Raw genomic sequence first — 27,436 nt, forward strand, 5'->3', positions numbered from 1 at the left:
TCAAGTTTGCTTATTTCTATCTATGGAAGCAAAAAACCAGAAGCTCCTAGGCTAATGTAGTATTTCTTCCCCCTTTTAGGTGGCTTGATTAGTTAGTGGACTGAACTATACAACACCTTGTGTACTAGAACTGCTATTAAAACACCCATTAAAAAAATGAAAATAACTGTTAATTTGAAGGATATCACTGTTTTAACAAACATACCTCACTTTTGTATCTGTCTCTCTCAATGCTGCACTTGTCCAGTTGCCTGAAAACATCATCCAGTTGCACAGCAATTTCCTCTACCTCACTCTTATTTTCACCATCAGCACACTTGCTGCATTCAGTTTTCAAGTTCTGCAGGGTACTGCATTGTTCCTTTAGTTTTGCTATTTCTGCTAAGGCCTGTTCATAGAGAATGGTCACTTCTGCCAAACTTCTTTCATGAACGTTTTCTTCTTCAAATGAAGAAACTGTCTCAGTTGACTGATGGCACATTTCTTTTTTTACATACTTATTATTCATTTCTAAAATCCTCTGTTCCAGTGTTTCTACTTGTTTGGTTAACACTTCACATTTGTTTTGGTACATTTCTTTTTCTTTGTTTAATAATTGCAGCTGATTTTTCAGTTCATTTCCAAGATCTACAGAAGTCTCAGAAACATCATTAACATTGTGCTGTTTAGTTTCCATCTCTGCTCCGGGAACTTGAATATCTGTGTCATCTTCCACCTCTTCCTTTTTAACAACTAAGTTTGGGAGCTCTGTCTGTGTCGCTGAGGTCAACTGTTCACTTTTTGATTCTGAAGTAGGTGCAATGCAAGGTTCTCCGACATCACAGCTTTCTTTCTGCTTCACCTCTTGATCCAGATTAATACATTCAGTTTTTACTACAGGAACATCAGAATCTGCTGAAGGCTTTGGAGTACTGCTCTCCTCTAAAATAATGACATCTTCATCATCATCATCATGGTTGTTGAATGTTTTGTCATTTAATCGGGGTGTCTTTAAAGACACAGGTGTCACGCAACTAGGTGTCTTCCGTTTAAGACTGAGAAGCAAAATATTAAATTGATTATTGTATTGCTCAAATACTGCAAAGTCATTTGTTTCAAACTATGTTTAGTGTTTCTATAAGCACTATTAAAAACTACCACTCAATAACTAGAAAGGGATGTTTCCCTGCATAGTATTTGAAGATGTGTAGCCAGAGTAAATACCTTTCCTGTAAAAACAAGTGGCTAACATCCACACACTAAATTATTACCTTCACACATTACTTTGAAACAGACTCAGACTCCATATTTGCGGGAACACCCCTCCCCCCTGCACCTGTTCCTTAACCAACAGAGGTTAAGGAAAACATACTGCCCAGTGTGGTTAACACAATACAGTCTTTTCCTAAAGAGAGAAACCACTAAGCAATTTTCCTTGCCAGTTGTCCTGGTTTCGGCTGGGACAGAGTTAACTTTCTTCTTAGTAGCTGGTACAGTGCTGTGTTTTGGATTTAGTGTGAGAATGATGCTGATAACACACTGATGTTTTAGTTGTTGCTAAGTAGCACTTATCTTAAGCCAAGGACTTTTCAGTTTCCCATGCTCTGCCAGCAAGCAGGTGTGCAAGAAGCTGGGAGGGAGCATAGCCGGGGCAGCTGACCTGAACTAGCCAAAGGGGTATTCCATACCATGGAACGTCATGCCCCGTATATAAACAGGGGGGAGTTGGCCGGGAGGCGCGGATCGCAGCTCAGGAACTAACTGGGCATCGGTCAGCAGGTGGTGAGCAATTGCATTGTGCATCACTGTTTTTTTTTTTCCTCCCCCCCCTTCCTTTTTTTTTGTTATATTCCTTTTCATTACTATATTTCATTATTACTATTGTTAGTATTATATTTTACTTTAGTTATTAAACTGTTCTTATCTCAACCCATGAGTTTTACTTGTTTTCTTTTCCTCTCCCATCCTTACCCCACTGGGAGGGGGAGGCGGAAATGGCTGTGTGGTGCTTAGTTGCTGACTGGGGTTAAACCACAACACCAGTGCACAGTATTTTTTGCTGCATTCACTTTTGTACTTCACAAGGTTTCTAGGCACCTTTAATCAACCTGCTGCTTCCTGTACTCCCAGCAGCTATCACCTGAATTTCAGCAGCTATCACCTGAAGATGGGACTACACCCAACACCATCATTTTCATTAACAAGTTATTAATTTTAGAGATAAGTAGGAACCTACTTTGTAGATGTTCACGAACCTGTTATCAGAATCAGAATGAGGTGAAGATACTGATCTATTTAAAATAAGCAGAGGTCTTTTGACAGAAGCATTTGATGTTTCTGGTAAAAGTGATCTTGGAACAGCTTCCTTTCCACTCACAGCTGAGAATGTTTTGAATTCTTTACTTGAAGAAACAGGTGTTTTTAAAAACATTTCATTATTGATCTATAAGATAATATTAGTTAAGAATGAAAAGAAACAGACATTAGTAGATTCTTCAGAATAGGTTTAAGCAGTTCTAACTATCTGCCAAAACCTAAAGTTCTGACCGACATCTTACGTATACTACAAGGATCTCCTTGAACCTGGGCTCAGTATTTTGCAGTAAGAAAGGCGAACTAGACTCCATGTTGCAAACGCCAGTTTTCTTACTTAATGATCGCACAACCCCTCCCCCCAAACTCTACTCATGCATGTGAAATATTTCCTTCATGTTGGTTTAAGGCATAAAACATATTAAAAAGCAGCAAGTTCTGTATCATAATTGCAGACTTCTGGCCGATTTCTCAGAGGACTTTGAATGCTGCACACCAGCTGCACACTCCTCTCCATGCACAGATTTACTGCTGTCAGAAAGCAGCTTTCTTACAAGTCTTTCTCTAGATACAGCTATTTTAAAGTACTGTGTAGAATCTCAGGCAAGAGCTTTTCCCAAGCTGTATCTCTGTCTGAAGTCTGACCATCATACACAAAGCATGGGAGAGCCATCTCTGTTAAAGTTGCTCATAATTAATTCAGTTTGTCTAAAATTAACAATACTTCACTTTTAGAAATTACTTTTGTACTTGGGTAAAAGTAATGACAGAAAAATTAATACAGTTAAGTATATGGGTTAAAACAGCGTATGCAAAATCCCTTCTCCAGAAATGGAGTGATCTTAGGTTAGCACTTTACTTTGAAAGCAACTCAAGCTAAATCACACTTAGGAAATTTGATTCTGAGTTACAAGCTACACATTCTCATCACTCAACCGGGTTGATTTGCATCTGCATTTAATTTGAATTTGAGTGCCTCCTTGCAAAAGTACAGCTACTACAAGTCTGTATATCCCCACCCTCCACCCCAGTTTTAAGGGCATCTTTACTGTCATATCCTCATCACATCTCTCTACAACAAATCCACTTTCAGTAATTAGATGTCATGCTATAAAAACAGGTATGAGTGACTGACATCTTTTCTAGTACTATTTTGTGAGAGGGCTTTGTCCCTCTCAAACTCTCTCTTAAGTACTACATAGAAAGCATTGGTGTATTTTCCATCATCGGACAGCAAAGATGGGGGATTTTTGGTTTACTAATGGTGAGCATAACCTGTACAGCCATCAAAACAAAACAGGATGTTGAACCAGTCAGTCGGCCACTAGCTAAACCAAACTAACTCAAAGCCTGGCCAATTCGATCAAACTGCACAGTATTGTTGCCAGCAAGAACAAATCTGCTACCAAAGTTAGTTTCCTATCAACTTCAAGAGTTACCTGGTGGCTGTACTCTAGTCGCTTCTTCAGTTTTTCCCTGTCTCTGCACAGCAGCAAGAAAAAAATTAAGAGCTTAGATTCAAAATGTTAATTCATTATAAAACCAAACCAACCTCAAAATCTAAAAGCAAACACAATACTCCTTATCTCAGCTAGATACAATAAAGTTCTAATGAACATATTCTGGTTTATTGAATGAAAATTTTCTGCGTGAACTTAGAAGCTAGTATAGCTTAAAGTTAGCTTAACTTCAAACAAGTTCTCTCTCAGATTAAGATGTTAAAAAATTGAAAAAAAAACCCGCCAAACTCCCACTTCTAGAATGCTAGCCAGCATTAGTTAAAATTACCCAAGTCAGTTTTTTCCATACATTTTAGCTAAGAATCCTCTTATTCTTAAATAAGTGTATTGAGGTATTCAGCTGCTTCAACGTGGACCTTGAAAATAATAGTTACCTAGACAAGGTCTCCTAACAGCCCTAGTAGCTTGCTTCTCTAACATCCCAAACAATCCTCATACTGCTTACTACTATGAAACAATGCCCCTCTGAGAGCTGTACTTGAACACCAATTGCTGCATTGCTCTCCTTAGTAGTTATTAAATGAGAGAGGCCCCTTTCGTTATGACCTTCCTACTTTTGATTTAGGAGGGCAAACAGGTATTAAGTCCAAGAGAGAAATTTGAATGCAATGCCAACATGCTAGTAACAGAGAAAAGAACAGTGCTATCTATTCACTGCTACGATCAAGTCTTGATTTCAGAGCACTATCTTCTGGCTGGATATATTCCCAGAAGAGTTGCAATTATATCACAGGTGAGAGAAAAGGGCATTTAGTGTTCACATTCCTTTTCTAGTGTTGAGACACTTGTAAGAAAGTCTCTAGTACTCACTTTTTCTTGTAAGTTTTCTCATATGTAGGATGTATTAAGTCATCATCTTCTGGTTCTTCTGGCACATTACAATTCCTGAGTTAAGGGCGGGGGGGGAAGCATGACAGAAAGAGCTTAACATCCATGCTTATAACAGGTGATAAAAGAAGAACTAAAAGCAGTATTTAGATATTCATCGAAATCTAGTTTTACCGGAACTGTGGGTCAGGGTTCAGTGAGCAGTACCACTTTTCTGGCAAGTGCTCTATTCCATCTGGCAGCTTCCGCCATTTCAGACATGCATCACATTGTACCCATGTCTGATCAGGCTGTTTTCTGTAATGGAAAAAATATCAGAACTTTCACATGAAAAGTTCATTTTCATGACTGTGTGTAAAACAGTAATAACAGTATGTAAAATTTTTCTATTTAGAAGTGATACTCACTGTATCTCCTCAACTGGCAAAGCTAATGGATATTCTTCATTTTTCTTCGTTTTCATTTCATTCCAGTAATCATTAAGCTTTTCTCCTAATGCTGCTATTGTAAGTCTAAAAAGAAAAGTTTTCAAAAGACCACCTTAAATAATCAAATCCTAGCACAGAAAGAACCTTTATAAACTACAGTGAAAGAATAAACGTATGAACGACTCTAATATTTCTATTTGCACAACAGTAAGCTTTTTGCTTTTAGAAAACCCTAGAAATTAGGAATTGTGTGAAGTCATGTTTGTCAGCAAAGAAATTACCGGAAATATGAGTTGGAGCACAAAGACTGAAATCAAGAGTGCTCAATTCAGAAGGACTGTGAATGTACAGTGCAAACCCTGAAGCTACCTCACCAGTTCAACCTCAATCATAGAAGAAACAAGCACAAAACCACCTCTGTCAATCCAGTACCTAGCTGTGTATTTGGCTAATATTTCTGTACATCCATTAACTGCAGGTTCATGACTATTCTATGTTGACGTACAACAATACTACACGGAGATTGCAAATGTATGATCATTTTAATGTAGTATAAGGTCTACGTGCTGCTAAAAGGAGCACACCAGTCTTACCCTAGGTTAATTTTTAGCTGGATTAGTTTCCTGATCAGCGCTCATCATGCAGCTCAATGACTACTAGAGCTGGAACACACAGGAGGGAGTGGTGCGGAAGAAGAACAACAAGCCCCACAGGTGAGGTAGAGGTAAGACTGCCTCTTGTCAACATGCCGAATTTACGTCAGAGTAAAGTCGCTGGGTAACCAGAGCCTGAAAGTCAGTCCCTCCCTGCTTGGCTTATTCCAACACCTACATCACCCTGTCCCTTGAACCAACACAAATGTTTGTGCAGTGAACTAGTCTGACCTAGAGAGTTTTGATCTAGATCACCTCTGAACCCAAGTCATGAATTACTGTGCCAAAAAAAAAGGAAGTACCACAAGGGCAGAAATGAGCAGCAATGCATGGATGGGATCATGTCTCTTCTGGAGAGTGAAGAAGGGCAGGTCAGCTTACACTGATCATGAAATTACAGCATCAGTTTTATGTTTCTGTTCTGGGCTGGAAAGTTACCTTTTGAAAACCTGTAGCACTCTTTGCAGAAAAACCTTTATAAAAGATCTTTCAAGTGTAGTTTCTCTATGCCCACATTACAAGTGTTTTTAAAAAGAAACAAGTAAAAAGCATTCAGTGCTCACTGTGCCAACCTGTGGGAACATAGTGCAAACCTTGGTCAACACAAATGACTATCCTACGGCATTCCTAATTCCTCGCCCTATGCCAAGGGAACTGTTAGTGCCACCGCACAGGAAATGGTTCAGGGAACATCTGTATTGAAAAAAACTAACACAAGCTATTTTCCAGTTTGACCGATTCCCTGACCTGCTCTACCATGTGTTCTCCTTAACAGCTCTTCTAGCACAATGGTGGTAGAAACATGAGAACTGCTTAAAGCTGGCAACATCACTGCAAAGAGCAGCACAAACTGTGGGTGCCATTTAAAGATACAGGCAGATTGAACTGTAGTGGCTGTAGCAGCTATCAGGCTTGCTGCTCCTCCTCCAAAGGGCTGCTGTTTCAACAGCATGAATGACCAGATTTATCTGGCTATAGCCCCTCAATTGCTGCAATTAACAGCTCTGTTTATTACAGCACTCTGGTGTGGTTTCTGGGTTATCTTTATATGCAGAGCTGTGTATAAGTCAGCCATTCAGGAAAGGCACTGTGGATAGTTCAGGTTGCCAGTGGAAGCTGAACCACAACTGGTTGAACGGCAAAACATACAGCTTGAAAAAGGTAATGACTTCTCTGCCAAAGTTTACGCCACCTCTGCTTGCAAGCCAATACCCTAAATTTCTAAGTCCACACTGAAAGCAAGTGTTAGGGCACACAGAAGGAAAGTGCCTGCTCCTTTAAGGGCATATGGTCAAAGGAGCCATAAACAAGAACATACAGAGACAAACCTGACTGACAAGGGAGGCAGCGATAAGAACAAACCTGGTCAGTCACACTAACTGGTAAGGATATGTGGAGTGTGAGAATGTTTATTTTTTCAGTTGGGAGGATAAGGAAATGGAAGGAGACAAACACAGAGAGTCAGAAAACCTGACCAATTAGTGTTAAAGACAATAACCAGAAACAAACCTGGTCGGTCACACTAACTGATGGGCTATCAAGAAACTGCAGGCAAACTGGGATTTTGCAACTGATAAGGATGCAAACCTGAGGGTCTGGGATGTTTGGAGGGGGTCAGTGGAACTATGCCAACTGATGAGGCAGTGTGCATGGGGAAGGGGGAGCAAGGAGGAACAAGGACAGAGGTAGACAGGAAAGGGTATAAAAGGAGCTAGTTGCATGTAAAGCAGGTTCAGTCAGTACAGCTGTCTGGCTGAGCCCTGTGCCTGATCATTGCAATCTGTCCTATCTTCTTGTATCTTCTTATTTAACATTTTCTTAACTCCCTACATAATCTCATTCTCTATCCCATGTGTACGTCTATGGCAAGGACTAAGTGCCAGCTACTGGTGAGTGCTCTGTGTGTGTGTGAATGGATTTGGTGCCAGCTCCTGGAGTCAAGATCAGGTGTGTGGTGTCAGCTACTGGAGCAAGTGAGGGTCTCAGTTGCCACCCACTGAGGCAGGAACAGCATGTCCCCCAAAAACCAGCTCCTAGGGTGGACCAGCATGAGAGGGGCTTAGTGCTGGCAGCTGGAGCAGGACTGTGTGTCACAGCCCATGTGCCTGATGCTGGCAGCTGGTGGGGGTACAAGTGTCTGCATCTTCCCCAGTCCCAGTGTCCTGGTGTGCAGGGAGTGTGCATGTGTGTTTGCTAGCAAACTCCAAACTGGACTCAGCAGTGAATAGGAGGCCCCAGGTCCAGGCAGGGGTATCAGGCAGGCAAGGGTTTGTGCTGGTATATGCAGGGGGACCTGCGAATATGGGGTGCCTTTCGTACGACTGTGTGAGTATGCATGTTTGCTAGTGAACATCAAACTGCGCTAGCCAGCGCGTAGGGGACCTGTGAAGCAGGTAAGAGGGCCTGGGATCCAGGCAGGGGTACCAGGAGGACAGAGGGGCCGTGGCGGTACTCAGGGGATCCACAAATGTACATGTGCTTGTGAACCTAGAGTGTCATGTGTGCGCCTTCACTAGTGAGCTTCTATCTCTACCAGCTGAAGAGGAGGAAGGGGACTTGGCTGTTTATGTTTTATGTGAGTCCTATACGTAGGTGCACCTTGTCTGTGGCAGTCTGTGTAACCAGCCACGTCAGTGTCTTCTGTGTGTGTGCCCCTGGGACATGTGCTCAGCTTTGCTACTGGCTGAACCTGCAAACAGGAAAGTGGCAGTCATGTCCCTCAGCCTGAGCAGAAACCCTGGGTCCCCAGGCTGGGATCCAGTGGCTGGGCAGGAGGGCGTCCTGGGACAGAGCTGCTGGAGGAGGTGGCCACTCCTAATACCCCTTAACATGAAGCAGCACAGAAAACAGCCTTGTCATCATGAAAGGAAAGAAAGTAATACAGAGTGGAACAATTCTCAAGGTTTGTATTCAGGAAGTTTTCCCTGGAGAGTTTTTACACCTCAACCTGAAAACTGCTTAGGTAACTCATCCCCTCTAGCTTTTCCACCCCACATACCTCCTTCCACAATGCCAGCACAACTGATTCACAGCAGAGCAGTGTAAACAGACTAGGAATTTCACCTGGCTTAAAAACAATTATCATCTCTGAAAATTTTAAGTCAGACCAGATTCCAAATCTAGTTCACAGTTTAACTATAGCAAATATCACACTAGATACTGACTGATGGGATGGATGCAGATATGCAAAAAAGTGGCAACCCTGAGTTAGAAATAAAAACTGAAACAAAGCAGTGTCCCAAATCGCTGCTGCCTTCAGGATGTCAGGTATTTTAAATGCTCCATCAGGTAGCAGAGGATTTGAGGGCATTCAAGTCCACTCTTTGGATATTTTTTGGAAAAGCTTAGGAAAGAAACTGAAAAGAAGGGCTCAAAAAAGACCAAACAAAAATTGTTATGAAAAAAGTTAAGTGTGGGATTCATGTATCACAATTTTAGTCATGCACCATACAAATATCCACATCTCAGCGAGTTATTCTGTGCTCATTTTACAATCAGTGAGGGGCAGAATTGCAACCAAGCTCTTTCAGGGCACTTGCTTTAAAATGATGTGTATGATACTCTAGACTTCACTGACTGCACAACGAATGCAGTATGACCAGTGTAGATGTAAACATCCCACCCCTACTGTTCAGAACAGTCATGCAGTTTAATGATGGAACATAAGCTTTTTTTCTTACTTAGAAAAGAAGAATCCTTTATCATCAAGAATTTCACAATGAACAACACTATTCAACAGAAAGTGTACATAAAAATACGTATTTACCTGTATTCATTTGTGTAGTCAAAATCTTGTTTGTTATGAGTTGGTTTTAGGAAGTTGCATTCAATAATCCCAACTACACCAACACCCATGTTGTTTGCCTGTAAGAAATCAAGATCTATCAGGAAAAACAACATATATTCTATGCTAATACTGCAAGAGTTTGTCAGAGGTAGTTATAAGCTATATATACACTAGGTAAATTTTCTGGCTTACAACTCCTCTCCAAAAAGAAACTCTCGACACAAACCCCCTAAAAAAAAAAATCCTGTTCCACCCCTCTTTTTGTCCTGAAAGATATGCTCAGGCTCATATTTTGTGTATCAAGCTTAGTTTCAAAAACAAACATTAAAAGAACTGCATACAGTTTAATACAATTTTTAACTGCTGCACAAACTAAAAAACACAGTTTTATAAAGGATACATCAATATCCTAGTTTCCATCTGTGTTTTTTTTAAATGAGTGTTTGAGTGAAAATTATTTCTAAAGACTTTAAAATATTTTTGAGCTTTAACTTCTTACCTTTAACTGACAGCCAACTCTTTCATAAGCTTTGATGAGTCTGTTTTTATGGTACATCATTATTCCATAATGATCTTTGTTTTTGCAGTTAAATCCAAAAGTAATTCTTACTGTTTTAGCCTTTTACCAGATATTAAGGAAAAGTCTGGTTAATCTCATGTAACACAAAAATATAGTTACTCTAAGTGTTCATTCTAAACTTGGTCCTGGAACTTTCTTTTTTTATATTGAGATAATTCCTTCAGTATGTCTTTACAAAAAAAAAAAAATTTAAAAAATTTAAAAAAAATCACGAATGGAACTGCAACATACCCAGCAGAATCCAGACAGCTTACATAAAAAGTCGCATCATTAAATTCAGTGTGCAATGATGTAAATATTAGCAAAGGATACATTCAAAAATTTTGGCCTATATATATCACGTTCAATGAAGGCAAGGCTTTTGGAAACCAGCTGTGTTTTCACTTTTTGTCCTCGCAGAATGATCTGCATTGTTGGCTTCAGGTACAAAATACTGCAATAAGCCTACAAAACATACAGCTATTAAAATAACATCCTGTTACTAAAAAAAAATCCCAAAACCTCAAAATACGAATATTTTACAATACACATTATGTTTAGGAAGACAAACTCAATTAAATTTTATGAAATGTGTTTTTTTCCAACTTGAATCCAGAAAAATAGGAAATGCAAGTGTGCATAACAACCATACATATATCACAAATTAAATGAATATCAATTAAAGGACAACTTTTATGAATATGAAAAGTTAATCAGTCATCTGAAGATGCAGTTTTACCACTAAGAGCTCTCAAACACACAAGCCTCTCTTTTCTTATCCCCTATTGATAACTTAAAAATTCTACTAAAAACTTTAAAATAACAAACAAAAGCAAGTGTGTTAACTTTGTTCCAAACGACTGCATATTTTCATAGCTTGATAATAGCTATGCAATCTTCTTATAAACGTGTAGATCTATGAATTTTAATTTGCATTTCATTTATCATTATATTTACAACTTCTAATAATTGAAGTGGCTATAGGACTTCAGCGAGTCTTAGAATAATTTAAGGTTTTAGTTCAACTGGAGTAATACTTCTGAATATTATCCACGAGAAGTGCCCAGAACATCTAGTAATTCCAGATGCACTTTCTTACAAAAAGAAGCCTTCAAAGCTTATGAATCAATAGTGGAGATAATGGTTGTATCAATTAGCCTACAGAAAAGCCTTGTCCCTGTCTGCATGCATGTATTCAAACAACGGAGCTGCTTCCCAATTCCTTTACCTCTTTCTGAAACCTAGAAATGACACTTTGTTTTAAAAGATCCACATGGGCATAGCATCAGTGCTATGTGCATGTATACATGCACTACAATGGAACGTTCACTCTGCTAACAACCAGACCCCCCCCAATTTAATTTCTGAAGCTACTGATTGCATTTCCTTCTTGCTCCTTAGTGGATAACGATGGCTACATTTAACAGCAAAAGTTAGCTGCAAGACTACATAAACACCAGTAATTTTCTTCTAAATAAACAGCAAATGTTTACACAAGTTCATAAATACATTCCACCTTCAATTTTCAAAATTAATGTTGACATATTGCCCGAACATTTAAATTCTGACATTTGTCTTCCCCCCTAATCAACACTTACTGTAGCATAGTACATTATATTAAAACAAAAACATATACCCTCCAGCTTCCAAAAATAAACAAACAAATTTTAAAAAATGTTATACATACTCGTAGTGAGTAGTCACTTTCTGGAACAATCTGGTCCAGTCTCTCTTGTTTTTTATATCCTCTTTTGCCTGTCTCATCTAAGTCTTCTGGAATTCTGATGTCGTATTTATCCTTGTCGAAGTCAAACTCTGTTTTTTCATTTTTATCTCTAAGAAACAAGATTAATAAAAAATACTAATTATTGGGGGGGAAAAAGCCAACACAAGATACAATATTGTGGTGGACCCAGCGGGTATCACAAAGATGCAAGAGAAAGAGAATTCCTTTGAGCCATGCTGGTTTTCCTCACAAATTCGCTAAAATTCACATAAACAAAGTTCACCAGTTCCTTTCTGATATCCAAGGAATACAAGAGAAGTGATGGCAAGTGAGACATTCATGAATTCTAACTTACTTCTAAAGAGGTCACACTTCAAAAATAAAAGCAGTCAGTATCAACTTTAAATTCTGGACAGACCAAGACACATGCATTCCTTCTAAATGCAAAATTTCTGAACACTACAAATTGCCTTCCTAAGATTTTTAATGCTGCAAAAACAACACTCACCACAGCTTTCCAACTCAATAATTATCACAATTTCTTATTGCACCACTCAGATGTATACACGGTATTTAGTTGCAGATGTATACACTGCAATATACTGGCAGTACCTTTGCACAACATTGACATATATCATAGATGGCACAAATATTGCAAAATAAAGTATTTTAATACTGAAACAGCTCTGGTTTTTTTAAGTAGATTTGATTACAACATATTAGAAGCAACATGAACCCCCCCCAAGTGTTCTTTCCCACAGCCTCCCATGAATACACTCCCAAATTCAGAACATGAAACTTATCCTGCCCAGTCAGCTGAGTTCACTGTATTTTCTTTTGGTCACGCAATGAAGTGATGCACATTCCTAAAAATGTTCATACCTAAAAATAAATGAAAGTCTACCTGTGCAATGCAAATTAGTTTCTGAAGTGTAAAGGAGGTGAAGGTTTTTCTTATGGAGCAGTGGCAAGGGGAAACAACCAAAATTAGTAATACATTTGTTACCTCCAGCTTTCTTGTATTAAAAGCTCCTAAGCTAAAAGAGATTCAGGGCTCTAATAGTTGCAAGAAATTAATGAAATAAAAAAAACCCCAAACTTTTCACCTGCTATAATTGACTGAGATCTTTTCTGTCCTGTAACATTTGATCTATACTAATCCAGGTGTGGTTTCCTGCCCCCTTCCCCCTGCCCTTTTTCTGATGGGCAACAGTAAAGATAAGAAACTGAAAAACAAGTTAGTTTCTTGCCAAATCCACAGGACTGAAACAGTTCAAAATTGCTTCCTATGGATACCTTGTTAGTTCAAGTATTTAAAACTACAGTAAGCTAAATACTTAAGAACATAGTACTAGACAACATCTTCCCAACCAATTAGTGCCACCACCGTTGAAGTCATGCTAAAGCTTTTCTGGACAGACCATCAGACAGGTTCCCTGATAATAAGGCAGCAGCAGAGATGTGAAAGAAAGGGAAAGAAGATGGTAAGTGATGACACCCATCTGCCACTGCTACAGCAACAGCTGTTTAAAAAAGAAAGCAACAAGCAAGTCAAAGCTAGAAGAGGCTGGAAGTCTATACTGCCATGAACAATCCCACAGAGGCAAGCAGATAAGATAAATACACACAACTGTATTTATTTACTTGGATTTCTGTTTATTTTATGATAAATAGTTAAGAAGTTTAGAAAGGTCTAGATCCCTCTAGAAGGATACTGCTGACTCCAACCTTAAAAAGTTAGTAATACTTGCCTGTACATACAAATATTTTTTGTTTGAATTTCTGTATTCATAACTTCATAGGTCTAAAATAACAGATTTATAACTTATCTATTTCAATTTTCCTTCTGGCAAAAGCAACAGTATCTTATCGAAGGAAAATATGAAGTCTTTTACATTCTCCTTCCTTCTGCTTTGTTACTTGAGATATTAGCAACAGTTCTCACACAACATTAAAGCCCTTCAATCATGTGAGTTTGAGACTAGTTTCCCAGTTACAGCTAACTGCCCACAGTCTTTTGGAATTATCCACAAAAAAACCCTTGTATGTTTGCATACACTGAAAGATAACAAACTAAATGACAGACATAAGGGACTGGACTTCATCTTACCTTCTAAGATTCCAAATGATAATTCTTGTTCCTTTTTTCCCTATTATAGCATCTAGCTCTGCCAGTAATTTCTCCTCAGTAGAAAATAAAGAATGTGTTAAGATGGCCTTCAGGCTGTTTTTGGATTCTGTTGGATCACTTATCTGTCGTAAGCATTATGTTAAGGACAGTAACGTTGAATGAAGTAAGCTTTCAGCAGATGAGGAAGCTTCTGCAACAGTATCCTGTACTCACTTCACACGTTCTCATTCCACATCTCAGAGCTCCTACAAATTTAAAAGCTTTAACAAATTATAGCCTTCCTTGTATCTTACAATTTATTTAGGGTATCCATAAGACTAGACGAGAGATTTTCTTTACTGATATTATCGTCCAAATTTTGCATGTACTTACAACTCGTCATTCAGAAATTATTGAAAGGATATGTTCATTGTCGAACGTCACTATAGGAACCATGACATGTTCTGCTTTTGTGACTTCAAGGAAAGTCTGAGATAACAGGCCCACACTCATGGTTTCTCCATTCTTGGTGAAGACTATTGCATCTTTTCCCAGGCGCATGGACCCCGATTTAAACCCATTTCCATACAGTCCCACTGGAACACGGCCATTCATCACAGATTTCTCACTGAAGCCGAAGCTGAAACATATGAAAATATTAGAAGAGTGTAAAAAGCCCTATAACACTTGATGCATGCAAGACTCATCAAATTAGACTTAAACACAAGTTAATCTCTTGTTTTAGAGACGAGGGACTACTGTACAATTAAACAATGTACAGTTAAGCAGATCCTGAAAGTTATACGGGTAACATTGCTAAAACCACACTGCAAGAATTCAGGGAAATTTATTTTCATCTTTAAGTACAGAAAAGAAATATCATCTGTCTGGAATTATGCAATAAACGTTTTTACAGGATTCTAATAGTTATCCTGTGGCTTCACAATAAATACTAAGAAAAACCCCTGAAGCTTCACCCTCTCCCCACCACTTGCTTGAAAATGTGTGATCTACAAATTTACCATTAGTAACTACACACTATAGTTAAAGTGAAACAGATAACTGTATATGGAACATGGAATTTAGCAAGCAAGCTATTAATTACGGTATCTAACAGAAAAAGAAAAATAACAGTTTGAATTCAAGCTTGCTCAAGTTTAAACCCAGAGATTTATCTGCAGGCAGAGCAGATATTTCATATTAAAAGAGCAGTTGAACAGTAACCTCTTTGCTAACTGTAGAAAGAAAAGTTGCAGAAAGATCAGTTCAAACTCTATAGAATATTTAAAGATAAATAGACAAACCACATCAATGTAATTATCACTCCCTTAAATTTTCCACAATACCTTCTATTTTCAATACTCCAAAGGGTTTGAACTGAATCTCCCTTTTTCTCTTACTTGCTAACTTAAACTAAAGCGATCTCGAATTAAAAAAAAAAAAAAAAAAAAATAAAGTAATTTCTCCTTAGTTCCACTCAAGGGCACTACAGAGAGTTTACACAGCACAACCACTGCATGGAAAGTTAAATGGGAAGGTTGACAGAAAGGATAAAAGGAAATTATGAAATAAAAATACACTGACAAAGTTGTATGAAAGTTTTGCTAACATCTGTCTGTTCTAGAGTCTCACTTGCATAATTGCTCACCTTCAGAAATGTTAAGTTTATGAACAAAATTAGTCAATTATGTATGAGAAAAAGGAATAAGCTGAGCAATAACAGAGCTAGAAGCTGGAATTTTTACAAGAAAAAAATTGCAAAAGAAGTTATCCACCTTAGCATTTTGTGCAGCTTCTCTGAGTTCATACCATTTCCATTATCAGTGAATGTCAAGCATATATTGTCGTTTATCACTGTTTTGTCTATCCATATTTGTTTAGCGCTCACATCTGGATCATAAGCATTATCTGAAGAGAAAGAAAGCAAACAAGGGTGGGATACTAAAAAGCAAAAATTAAACAGTTTAAGTGTGAACATATTTTAAGTGTTTAATTCCAGTGAAGATGTCAGATAGTAACTCTTCCAAAGTTACTTAAATCCATATGTAGCACGCAACAGAGCCTTATCTAGCAGGAATACATATATAATCAATCTGCCGCATGTTAGTCTTGCAACACTGCCAAACAGCTATACGGAATAGCTGTCCCTAACTTTATTATGGTGCTACGCTTGCACGTATGTTTATTTGGTGAATATGCCAGCTTAATGTAGTTCCCTAATCGCGGGCCTATGACCCTGAAGAGTCACATGCTAAACTAATGGAGCTCTCAAATTGCGGCCATTTTTCAGCTCTGCAGTTAGGTATGTTATACAGTTGCAGAAATTTTGTGCTGGCACAGATATAAATTTCTCAGCTAAGTCACTGAATATTAGTCAACTTTTGCACAGAAGCAAGAAGCCATAGTTTTTAGTAAAGTAAATGTTACACTAAAACCTAAGTCTCTTAAAACACTATCTTCTTTATAGATGACAACACTAAATCAAAACATTATGATGAAATAGCTGCATCAAAACCTGGCAAACTTTGCCTGAAAACAACACACCATTTCCCAGCTACTACAGATCACAGTAATACACAGACAAAAATTTAGGTGGAGATGAGCGGCTCAAATGCGAGAATAGAAAGTGAAACCAAGAAAAGTTTCTACTTCTGTTTCCTGTCTCCCAAGCAGCTGTTGCAACATTTACTTTCTCCCAGCCATGCAAACATCTCTTCTGACTGGCTCTCAGGAGGCTAGGTTATTGTCCACAACGCAGACCATGGCACATCACTAATATACATGGCTGCAACAACATCTTACCTGCTGCGGGCCTGCAGGCTTTTTAATTGGGAAATCAGATTTGAAATACTATCACAACTTCAGATAATCAAATTTGAGACACTAAAAAAAAAGCAAGCAAAAAACCTGAAGCCCAACTCCCCTCATCCCAGATAGTTCTGTGAAATCTAGCATTTTGACTCCACAGGTGCAGGAGATTCAGGTGAAAAAATTGTTACTGCTTTGCTACCATATCACTTCCATATTAACAGAGCTAAGTGTCACAAATACGTATTTTGCTAGTGCAAGTTGTTCAAATCTAAGGTATGACTTCCACAGAAGTGAAGTACAAAATGCCTTAGACTAAACTTTCTATGTACAGGATTTGAAAGAGCTTGCAGCACTGCTACCGCAAGTGAAACAGAAACAATGGCTCCACAAACATTTCTTGGCAGCAACGCTAGTTTAAATCTCATCTGCCCTAACACCACTTTCTCGCATCTCTTTTCCCCCCTTCCCCAGCACTGTGCTACTCATGGAATTTGTGAGGGGGGAAAGCACAGTGAGGAGAAGGGGTAGGATGTGATGGCATAGCAGGAGGCAGTGCCCCTGCCTGACTGCCTGTTTTGCAGGTTCAACTGAGGGCCATAAATAAACAGCTCAAGCCAACATCGTGGCCTATAAAAGGAATCACAGCTTGGTAACTTGCTTTCTATAAGCATAAAGTACAAATTGCATCCACAGTGAAAAAGTTCATAAAATATATTTCAGCATCAACAAAAGAGGACATTTCAAGTACAATTGAAACTTTGGAATTATTCTTCTAAGACCATGATTTGTGGAAGTCTTCCGATTTGCTAGCTCACCAACTCTCTCTAGATGTCCTATTTACCCTCTTCCAAGTATCACCATTTGTTCACCTAAGTTTAATCTGACCGAGGACTAATGGGAGAAGCCAGCAATGTAACCATCAAAAAGCTCACAGGAGGGACTAGAGCTTAAAAGGCATATTTTAGCATACAGACCATTAACGTTTTAGGTAAGTTCACATAAACTAAAATTCAGGCCTCCATAATGTAACCCTACTTATATTATTTGATATTTGGCATATGGTACAGCCTTACATAGCATGCAAAAGACAGATTACAAAACTTATTTAAATCAACATGACTAACTCAAAGCCTTTACAACCAATATGTTGCTACTATGATTTTGAAACTTTGTTAAAGCAACACATCTGACAAACCAGAGGCAAAGGAAGAATACAAGTTTGCATGCCTTGCACAGCACATCTACCATCATTCCAGCCAGGTGTGGCATGGGGTGATAAAACAGCTGAAATGACTTAACATATTGCTACCCCCAGAAGAGCCAGCCCTTCCCACAGCCATGTGGTTCTGGTTTCCTCCTTTGTGACAGCTCTGGCCTTATCTAGCTGAAAAATTCCTATTTTCTTTTGTTAGGTTAATTTTCTGGATTAACAACAGCAAAACTCATGCACAGGAAGTGATGGAATGTGTGACCAGAAGAGTTGCTCCCTTTGGCAGCAGCAAACTGCTAGATAAGCTTGGCAAGTCTTTCCAAACCACACCTTTATTTTGAGGAACCTGTTAAAGAAAATCTGCTAATCATTCCCTAACTCGGGAAACAAGCAACTCTGAAGATATCCAGTTAACCGCTATGCAAAATCAAAGGCAAGATGACCAACAGGAGCTAATAAATTAAACAGATACACAAGCCCTAGCTAACAGCAGACAGAGACAATAGCAAAGAGCAGAACTCTAGGACACTGACAGATGGACCACTAAAAGCAACCACTCAAGTATAACCCTGAAGATATTCAGCCAGAAACTTGGTAACCCAAAAGAAGAAAATTAGGATGTTGGAGGAGTATTGTGACAATGTGCAAAAATTACTATTGGATGTTTTGAGGAAGCATCAAAGAAAAGGGAAAGGTCAAAGTGGATGGGAGAAGAATAGTATAATGGGGGGAGTGGGGGGGAATAACACAGGCTGATTGTGTGCAAGCTGGCTCCTGGTCTGTATGCTTGTATGGTTGGACCCTGTGCCACTGTTGTACGTTCTTACTAAACACTATTTCTAATGATTTCCTCTGTGAGTGTGCTCTCTATTCTCAGTGTGTGCCTGTACACATTTGTTCTGCTAGCAAACTTCAAGCTGGACAAGTCAACAAGTTGGAAGAAACCAGCAACCATTGAGATCCAAGGTCTAAGAGAGAGACTGGTAAAAAGCCCAGGACACAGGTACTGGAAAGACTCCCAGGTCTTGGCAAAACACCCAGAAATGTGGGTAAGCACAAGTGATAAGTGAGTGAGAGTACATGTATGTGTCACTACTGAACTTTAAACCTGGTCAGCCAAGAAGCAAGAATAAGATTTGTGCTGTTCACGTTTCAAGCATTGCTTGTGTTTATGTGGGTTCTTGCAAAGTTACTGTCCTCCTGTCTGTGGCCAGCTGTGTCTGTACAGCATGCAAGTGTGCACACACAACTTTGGAATGTGCACTCAGCCTTACTACTCGCTGGGTGTGGGAACAGCAAAAAGCAGTAGGCTTGCATTTGGTGGACTAGAAGAGAAGGAATTCACTTGGTCCCAGAGTCTTCTATATTTGGCAATCCTTAATAAGCTCAGCAAAAAGAAACTGGCAAATCCTACAAGGCCCCTGCAACTGATGTCAGGTAGTACGTATGCTGTCAAGAAAGAAAAAAAGTCAATCTGACTGTAACAAAAAAATATGTTGTAAGATTCTGAACGGTAACGATAGGATCAACTCCTTCCCTTACCCGAAGGAAAAGTTTTATAACAAGAAAAAAAGTATTACAATCAAGTACTCGGGCAAACTATTGATCCACATACCTATAAGTTCTGCAATTGCACTGAAAGGCCAGGTGTGACTGGTAGAGTTGGTATGCAAGAACTTTGGACAAAGCTGAAATAAACCACAAACAATGGCATTAGTTTGCGCTCTTCAATGATACCAAGCCAGAAAACAGTACGTTAAATAAAGTAACATTAAATGAAGCTGTCTTGTACAACACTACCAAAAGGCTGTAATTTAATTTACTTTTAGATATTGCTGCACTAACACCTTTTAAAGGGAACATTAATACAGCTATTAAAGACAAAAGAGCAATACAGAATTCACCACAGTATCACACTATATTCTGAGCATGGGTTATACTGTTATCCTATCAAACTCTCTTTATAAAAAATTTATAAAAATATAAGGAACTATTGCTATATACTGATCCTAGAGGTTACAGAAAACATCAAAGCCTTAGTCCAAATCTAGTAACAGAAGCACAAGCTCTCAAATGTTAAAAACGTACATCTTAAACCATGAGTATTAAACTTAATCCAAAAAGCGAGCAGCACCTAATATACTCAGTGGCTTACTGTCCGATGTCATTGCTCCTTTTGTCCATATTGATCAAAATCACCTGTCAGATTCTCTCAACTAGCAGTTTGTGCTTTTAGCAATTTGATCTCATACATTTTATCCTCACTTATGATAAGATGTAACCAGAGGAACATAGCTACTACTAGGATTAGATGAGAATACGCAAATAAAGTACCTATTTATGGGACGTATCTTACGGATGTCAGTGACAAAAGTATTCTCAAGCAATTTATGAAAGCCTGGGTTCATATATATTCACCTAGATCAAAAAGACTAGGAAAACCAGAACTAAATATCCATATAACTTAAAGATTTGTTAATGGAATGTTTGGAGAAATTTAACTGCTGAGACTGATACAGTTGCATTTGCATTACCACTGAGAATATCTGTAATTATACTTTTACAAGGCCTTTTAACACAAACTCACTGCACATACATGCTTAAGCCTCACTGGCATAGTTATGTTGATGGCATAAAAAGCAGTATCTATGAATACATAACACTGGAAATAGTCCTTGTACAGTGCAGTTACATCAAAAAACATAATATAATCCACATTACAATATATATATAAAATCAGAAAAATATTTTAAAATAGTGTGTACATATCCATACTTCATAAATTTTACAGAACTACTACACTGACAAGCACTTTTATATAGTTAGTAAAGTCCAAATAGAAGCAAGCAACCACTTCACATCTCCAAGTCCATTTATCAGCAAAAAGGAATAATGCTACCAGCGAGTTCTAGAGCTGTGAGCCAGGTATCAGAGTAGGAGTAAGGCAGCAGCAGCAGCCCTAGTTCAGATCAACATAAATTGCCAAGAAACCTCACCTTGACTCTAAGGTCATAAGAGCACAGGACACACTTTCAGACTGCAACTTAATCCCTGCATTTCTCCATCGAGCTAGAGTACAAGCATGAATAGACATCACGTTCTTCATTGCCATCTGTGCTTTAAAACTCCAGTTTTATAAAATCTGGTAAATTGAGTCAGGCTAAGTCACTGTGCCCCTTTCAAATTCCTAACAGATACTTACAAATAATTTAGAATCCAAGAAGAAAATGACATCAAGCCTATTAATGGAAACCTCACATATTCCATGGCACATGGTTAAAACGATCTTTCGATTTCTTCCTCTGCCATACAGTAACTCAGTAGATCTTAAGATCTCTGTATGATTCTCTTCACTTCAACCTTTCACAGTGCTGGCAGCATTTGTTCCTTTGCTTTCTAAGCTTCATGATCAAAATACAGAAGAAACAACTGGGGTTTTTTCTCCCACCTGAAATCCCTCCTTGTCAAAAAATAAACACTAACACTTAAAACAAAACCCCACCACACAGATGCACATTCAAGCATTCAGCATCTGCTCAACTCACTGCTAAAATATTTCTCTGCTGCTAGCCAGTGAAAAACTCCAACCATACACAAGGTAGACTGGGATCTCTGGAGCTACTGCTGGCATTGCAACCTCAGCAATACGGATTTGGCAAAAAGTCCTGACTGTAGTTTTGATAAAGGCATGACCTGTGTAACGCAACGCTTCTTCATCCCTCATTTCACTGCTGCATACTAGCGATTAACCTTGAAAAGAATAGCATCTTAAAGAAACAGCATCTTCTATAAACAAACACCAGAGTTATGCTGAACTTCTCTGGATCACTGTTTCAAGCGGTAAGGTTTTGAGAAAGGCTGGAAGGTGGTACACAGAACTGGGAACTTGTGAACAGGTATATCAGATGAGAAGATACAGGTTGGAACATGGGAACTGTCACAAATAGGTTCTTGGCTCTAATATCCCCCCCCTGCAAAAGGTGAGCAAGTATCCCACAGGGTAGTTCATGGGAAAGTCTACCTTGGAGCAGATAGCACCATTTGCTCATGTAAGGCATTGAAACAATGGCACATGACAGAACCAGATTCAAAAAATAGAGAATAGTGGTTTAAGGCCATTACCTTCGTAGTTTGCTTGAGAGCATACCCAGCTGTCAGCAACAACTCATCGTTTCCTGGCGAGTTCATCAGGAAATATTTAAGCCCATTTTGTCCCCTTACGCTCCATTTCATCAAAGCACCACTTTAATTAGCTCATGAATAACTGAAGTTCAATAAGTACAGTAAGAAAGAGTTAGTCCCCTGGTGAACACTCACTTTTGGCTATGTTAGCATGACAGTAGCTGAGACGATCCACTTGCTTTGTTCACTGGGCCTAATATATTTTGTTACTAAGTGGGTTTTGGTTAACAGTTTCATTTTTTCTCCTGAGACCAAGTACAGCCAAAGTCCCTTTGGAGATACAACTAAACCTCCCCCTCCTTTAAACTGCATATACAGTGCATATTATAAAAAGACTAAACTGCGCTAAGAGGACCATCTCCTACAATTATGACGAGCAAATACTTAAGAATAAAGCAGCTTATCTCTCAAAAATGACAGACAGCTTTGGGAATTTTAGTTTTCCAAGAAAACCAGAACTCTTCCATCCCTTGCAGATCATAAGGTATGTACAAATCAAATCACCACTGAACAATCTGTCTTATCTTACAAAAGTATTCACAACTTCTTGGGGAACAATCCCACTGCCATTTTCCTCTTCTCCCTCCTACTTATGCTAGTCCAGTTATGTGACTGTGTAATGAACCACATCAGGGAGCTGATCCAAATTAAAAACCATTTTTAAAATCTTATTTTTAACCTGGATCACTTCCCTGATCCGTCTCATCATGCAGCTGAGCAAAAATTTTAACAGAGCAACAGAAGGAGATAAATGCCAGTGTGGGAATGAGTTACCAGGCCTGCTCACACTGCCTGTGTTGTTTATACATGCTTCTGAAACTAATGGAAATATTTTGGTGAAACCCAACATATTTCCAAAGAACAGCTGCTGACAGAAGAGACTATGACCATCAGCTCTCTATTGTTCTCCAGAAAATAGAGCCTTTTACACTGTAGGACACAATCTGTTAAAAAACCATATCAGCTGTTTCACTACTTTAGTGAAAACTACAAAAATCACAGCTTTCACTGGAAGTAGACTGAACATAAATTTTCAGTTATGACTACTGACAAACATAAACAAACAGCATCCTAAAAATAATTCAGAAAGTTACCAATTGCACCAACTCTGTAAGAGTTCAGCTTGCCAAAGTGATTTCAACTTGAGAACAATTTTAAACTCTGCAGTCTGACTTGTGATATTTAGTTTTTTTGCAAAGGCTGATTATTAATGCTGACGTATTTTTCCCCTCAAGGAGACTAATAATGCATTAAAAACAAAAGGAGACCTCCCTCTTTTTTTTTTTTCCCCTTTTAAACATTGTGTTATCTAAAGAAGGAGGAGAACACTTCTCTAATAAAATATGTCAGATAAACTGTGGATTTCAAACACTCATAAGAATTAAAGACCTGAAATGAAACTCTAATTCTTGGATGTCAGGTAGATGACATTTACAGCTAACCTCTACAATCATGGCAATTTATATTAAGGTAATTCAAGCAGTGCTGAGAATATACTAACATACGTTTTTCACGTAAATGTTTGATAAGTTACTTACTGTAATGATCCAGCTCCTTTCCACTGTTCTATAAGTAAGGTTATGAACCAGGTGTTTGTAACTGTAAGTGTGACTTATAGGCATAGATAGCTGAACTCAGAAAGGCTTAATAAAAAACCTGTTTCAGCAATGGTGTTTCAAACGACTGAAAAAATAGCTTTAACTTCATTTGTATTAGCACAAATAAGAAAATGACCAATTGCCACAAAAGGACAGCAACGAGCAATACTGTGACTGAAGAGCACAATACAGTAGTGGATTTAACTGCATGCACATTCATCGCCCTTGTTAAAATGTAATTAGGCCTCCTGCAAAAAGTAGTTAAGATTTTAAGTTACAAGCTTCCAATTAGAGGTCACCACGTTCACAACTAACTACATCACTACAACAGACTACGAAATCCCCCCCCGCCCCCAATAACCAACCCAACCCACCCACAAACTGTAACTTCCCCTCCTGCACAGCCTGAGCTAACCTAGCTGATTTCGTGCCCAGATCGATGAGCCGACGGAGAGCCCCCACGGCCTGCCGCGCACCCCGCCCTGGCGCTGGTGACCGCGGCCCCCCGGGGGGCTCCCGCTCTGCCCGCTCTGCCCGCCCCGCCGGCGGGGCTCGCCCGGCCCGGCAAGTGCCGGTACCCGCGGCTTTTCTCGTCAGCGAAGTGACCAAACCACAGCGCTCCAGGGGCTGGGTAATGGCACTGCCGGGGACAGCACACGACGAGAGGAAAGCCTGAGGCGAGGAGGGGGACGCTGGTTTATTTTAGGCGAAGGGCTCCGGAGCCCGCCCTTCCCAACACTCGGCCAACAACTTTTTACCCCCGGAGAGGAGAGGCGAGGCGTCGCCCCCAGCCCGGGCAGACTCCGTTCCCCGCTTTCGCTGAGGGAAAGCGACGAGCTGTTCAAGCGGCGGCCGCCAGCGGCACGGCAGCTTTCTCCTCCCCAGAGCGCCCTGCCCCCAGGCCGCTGCCTGCCCCTCAGCCGCCGCGGGCCTCGCAGAGGCACCCCCGCTCCCCTCAGCTGCCAGACAGCGTCGACCCCGCGCCGCCCCCCGCAAGAGGGGCCGCCGAGGGGGAGAGAGAGACCGTCCCCTTCGGAGACCTCCCCCGCCGCCCCGCCCGGGCCCCGCTCGCCCCGCGGGGACCCGCGCCACTCACCGCGCTGAGGCGGATGCCGCCCTGTGTTTTCGCCGCCATCTTTTGTGCCGCAGCGAGAGCCGGGGTGGGGAGCGCCCAGCGCCCGCGCTTCCGCCTCGCCCCCTCCTCGCGCGCTTCCGGCGCCAAGCGCGCCCGCTCCCGGTGAGAGGCGGGTCTTGGGGCCCAGGCCACGCCCCCTCCCGGCGGGCGGGGGCGGTGCTTACGGGAAGGCGGTGGCCGCGGGCGGGAGGCCGGCCCCGGGGACAGCGGTTGCAAAAGATGGAGGCTGGCTGTTGCTGCCAAACCTGGACGGCCAACCCTGCTGCTCTTTTAGCAGACCCTCGAGAGACGTTCAGTGCTTCAGCAGTGCTAGCTGCCGTGCTACGGTATTTCCCAGCATACCTGCAGCAGGTATCAATGGGTTTTCAACATACGCAGCGTAGTCAAACATGAGCAGCTTCTGAGGTGCGAGGTACATCACACAACCGTACAAAAGATGTGCAAAGACCGCAGGGGAAGGATGAAATCGGAAAAAGGTTTCACAAAGTCGTCGAAACCGTACTCCTCTGGCCTTGGATGGTCAAGCTCGGTTGTACGGAAAAGTTTTCTTCCCTCCAAACGAAAAGGCAGTACTTTCAGGGCATTTGCCCTGAACACACAAAAATGTACAGACTGAAGTTTGGAAAGCTGTGGCGCACAGAGAAAGCAGCATGCAACAGCAGTCCCTAATTTCCCGGGGAGAGGCGTGCTCTCCATACAGGGGGTCAGCGCCCGCTGGTCAATCAGTGACCCCTTGATGTTGCAGCAGCAGCTTCCTCCATCTGCTCCACACAGTTCTTCCAGACACACAAATCCAGAAAACCTGTCCCAAGACCACAGGACCGGCATCCCAGGGTGGAAAGTTCAGGAATGCAGAAGATACGGATGCGAGGGCTGGAGCAGTAGGGGCTTGTGATGAGAGGGTTAGGGAGGCGGTGGCGCAGTCTTTCCCTAGGGAAGCATAGGGGCTAGCACAGACTGGCACTGAGCCACTGCTGCTGGGATCCAAACTCAGGTCTATAGAGTTCTGCACAGAGCCCTCATCCATTGAAATTGAATTTGAGAGCTTTTAACAGAATCAGATAAAAATTGAAGTTGGTGAGTGAGCAGTAAAGGTAGTCTGAAAAATGAGAATTGCGTTTGAAAAGGTATTTCAAAATAACATCTAATATTATTAGAAGAATTGCATTCTAATGCAGTATCGAATACATTTAGCCATTACTTAATGCTCCGTATTCCAAGTTGTGCTGTTCTTTGGCAGTTACCTTGGTTGCACCTACTATTTTTTTCCTTCAGGAAAATGACCTTTTGAATATTTAAATATGTCTCCCTCTGTGTATCATGCCCTGTGGCTATGCTATCTCAAAGCTGAAGTATCCAAAAGCGAAAGCTAAGCTTGGTTATTCTGAAAACAAGCAAAGAAAGCGAAAGCATTTTCTTTCCTGTTCTTTATACTCAGTTCTAGGCAAAAGTTTTTCAGATTCATCTACAGTTAAGTTATTCTGCTTTGGCAGTACTGGCGTTAGAGCAGTACAACCCTCCTTCATGTGGATTTAACAGCAGTAGCATAAGAAGTAAAGTGACTACAGTTAGTCCCATATAGAAAAGGAATAAAGTTACACTGCTAGAGATACCTTTAGGCCTATGTAACTGTGCCCCTCCAGCACCCGAGTAGGACTTTTTTTAGTTAGAGCCCGTTCCTCCTTATTCACATGCTATTTGTAATGATACAAGATCTGCTTATATACTAAATTTTAAAGAACTTTTTCTTCTTCAGAATTAGATTCTGCTGCAGTGAAAGGATTCTGCAAGTCACAAATATCTGAGGCCATTTACAGCAGCCATCTGCAGAGCCACAGGACAAAGGTAAACGTATGTATGAAGGCAGGAGTTAAAGCAAGTGGTATTTTTGTAGAAGGTAAGATCATCTTAGAAGTTAGAGAGTTATACAGACCTAAGTCACAGATTCTGTTTTTAAAGCTCACCACCACAGCTGGGGAGGAAGTGACTGATGTCCGATCCCCTGCACATCTGAAGTACAGGCAGCCAGAATGGGACATTCCCTTTCAAGGGGAAGGATGACAAAACCCTCAACCTAAGTACCTGGTTCACCACCTCCAGTTAGCGAGGAAACTACGTGAAGACACATGTTTATAGCTTATGGGAGAATGTACAACAAAAGGTTTGATGGCAAAAAGTTGTCTTAGATTTTAATAGCCCATTTGACAGCATCTCATCAGGATTTTAAGGGAAATACCCAAGTATGGAATGCAACCACCAGAAAGCTGAAAGTAAAACTACCAAATCATCCTAAGTATTAGCAATATTCTCTTTAAAAATTATTGAAGATATATAAGTAATGAACACAAACATTTTAAAAATATCCTGCTTCAATTTTCAAGTAATGCTTTAAAAGGATAACTTTTCACTTCTGCTCATTCCAATAGCATTAGAGATCATTAATAAATTATATTGATACAAATAATTCACATTCTTAGGGACTACACAATATTACACGTGAGTCTATCACTTTCCTTAACTGTAAAAATGCAAAGAAGCTATTTAAGTTTAGCATAAGGCTATTATAGTATTATCTTCATAGAGCATTACAGTATGAT

At 40.1% G+C, this 27,436-nt stretch overlaps 1 protein-coding gene across 3 annotated transcripts in view; it reads right to left on the bottom strand.

The window, feature by feature from the left end:
- MORC3 (MORC family CW-type zinc finger 3) overlaps positions 1-24,858 on the bottom strand; it is a 30,531-nt gene extending 5,673 nt beyond the window's left edge. The window contains exons 1-15 of one of the 3 annotated variants that reach the window (XM_050896538.1): positions 24,801-24,858; positions 19,540-19,612; positions 15,679-15,811; positions 14,329-14,543; positions 13,904-14,051; positions 11,755-11,902; positions 10,401-10,532; positions 10,008-10,127; positions 9,488-9,585; positions 5,048-5,152; positions 4,815-4,937; positions 4,623-4,697; positions 3,732-3,774; positions 2,235-2,422; positions 206-1,034 (exon numbers count right to left, since the gene is read on the bottom strand). In XM_050896538.1, the coding sequence (XP_050752495.1) occupies positions 206-1,034; positions 2,235-2,422; positions 3,732-3,774; positions 4,623-4,697; positions 4,815-4,937; positions 5,048-5,152; positions 9,488-9,585; positions 10,008-10,127; positions 10,401-10,532; positions 11,755-11,902; positions 13,904-14,051; positions 14,329-14,543; positions 15,679-15,811; positions 19,540-19,612; positions 24,801-24,839 (2,469 nt within the window). In that variant the 5' untranslated portion in view covers positions 24,840-24,858. Of the gene's footprint in view, positions 1-205; positions 1,035-2,234; positions 2,423-3,731; positions 3,775-4,622; positions 4,698-4,814; positions 4,938-5,047; positions 5,153-9,487; positions 9,586-10,007; positions 10,128-10,400; positions 10,533-11,754; positions 11,903-13,903; positions 14,052-14,328; positions 14,544-15,678; positions 15,812-19,539; positions 19,613-23,644; positions 23,662-24,800 lie in introns of those variants that run through there. The other 2 variants (XM_050896553.1, XM_050896545.1) reach the window with 2 other exon arrangements.
- Between the last annotated feature and the right edge of the window lie 2,578 nt (positions 24,859-27,436).

The sequence above is a fragment of the Gymnogyps californianus genome, chromosome 1 (assembly GCF_018139145.2).
Source record: "Gymnogyps californianus isolate 813 chromosome 1, ASM1813914v2, whole genome shotgun sequence".
NCBI lineage: Eukaryota > Metazoa > Chordata > Aves > Accipitriformes > Cathartidae > Gymnogyps > Gymnogyps californianus.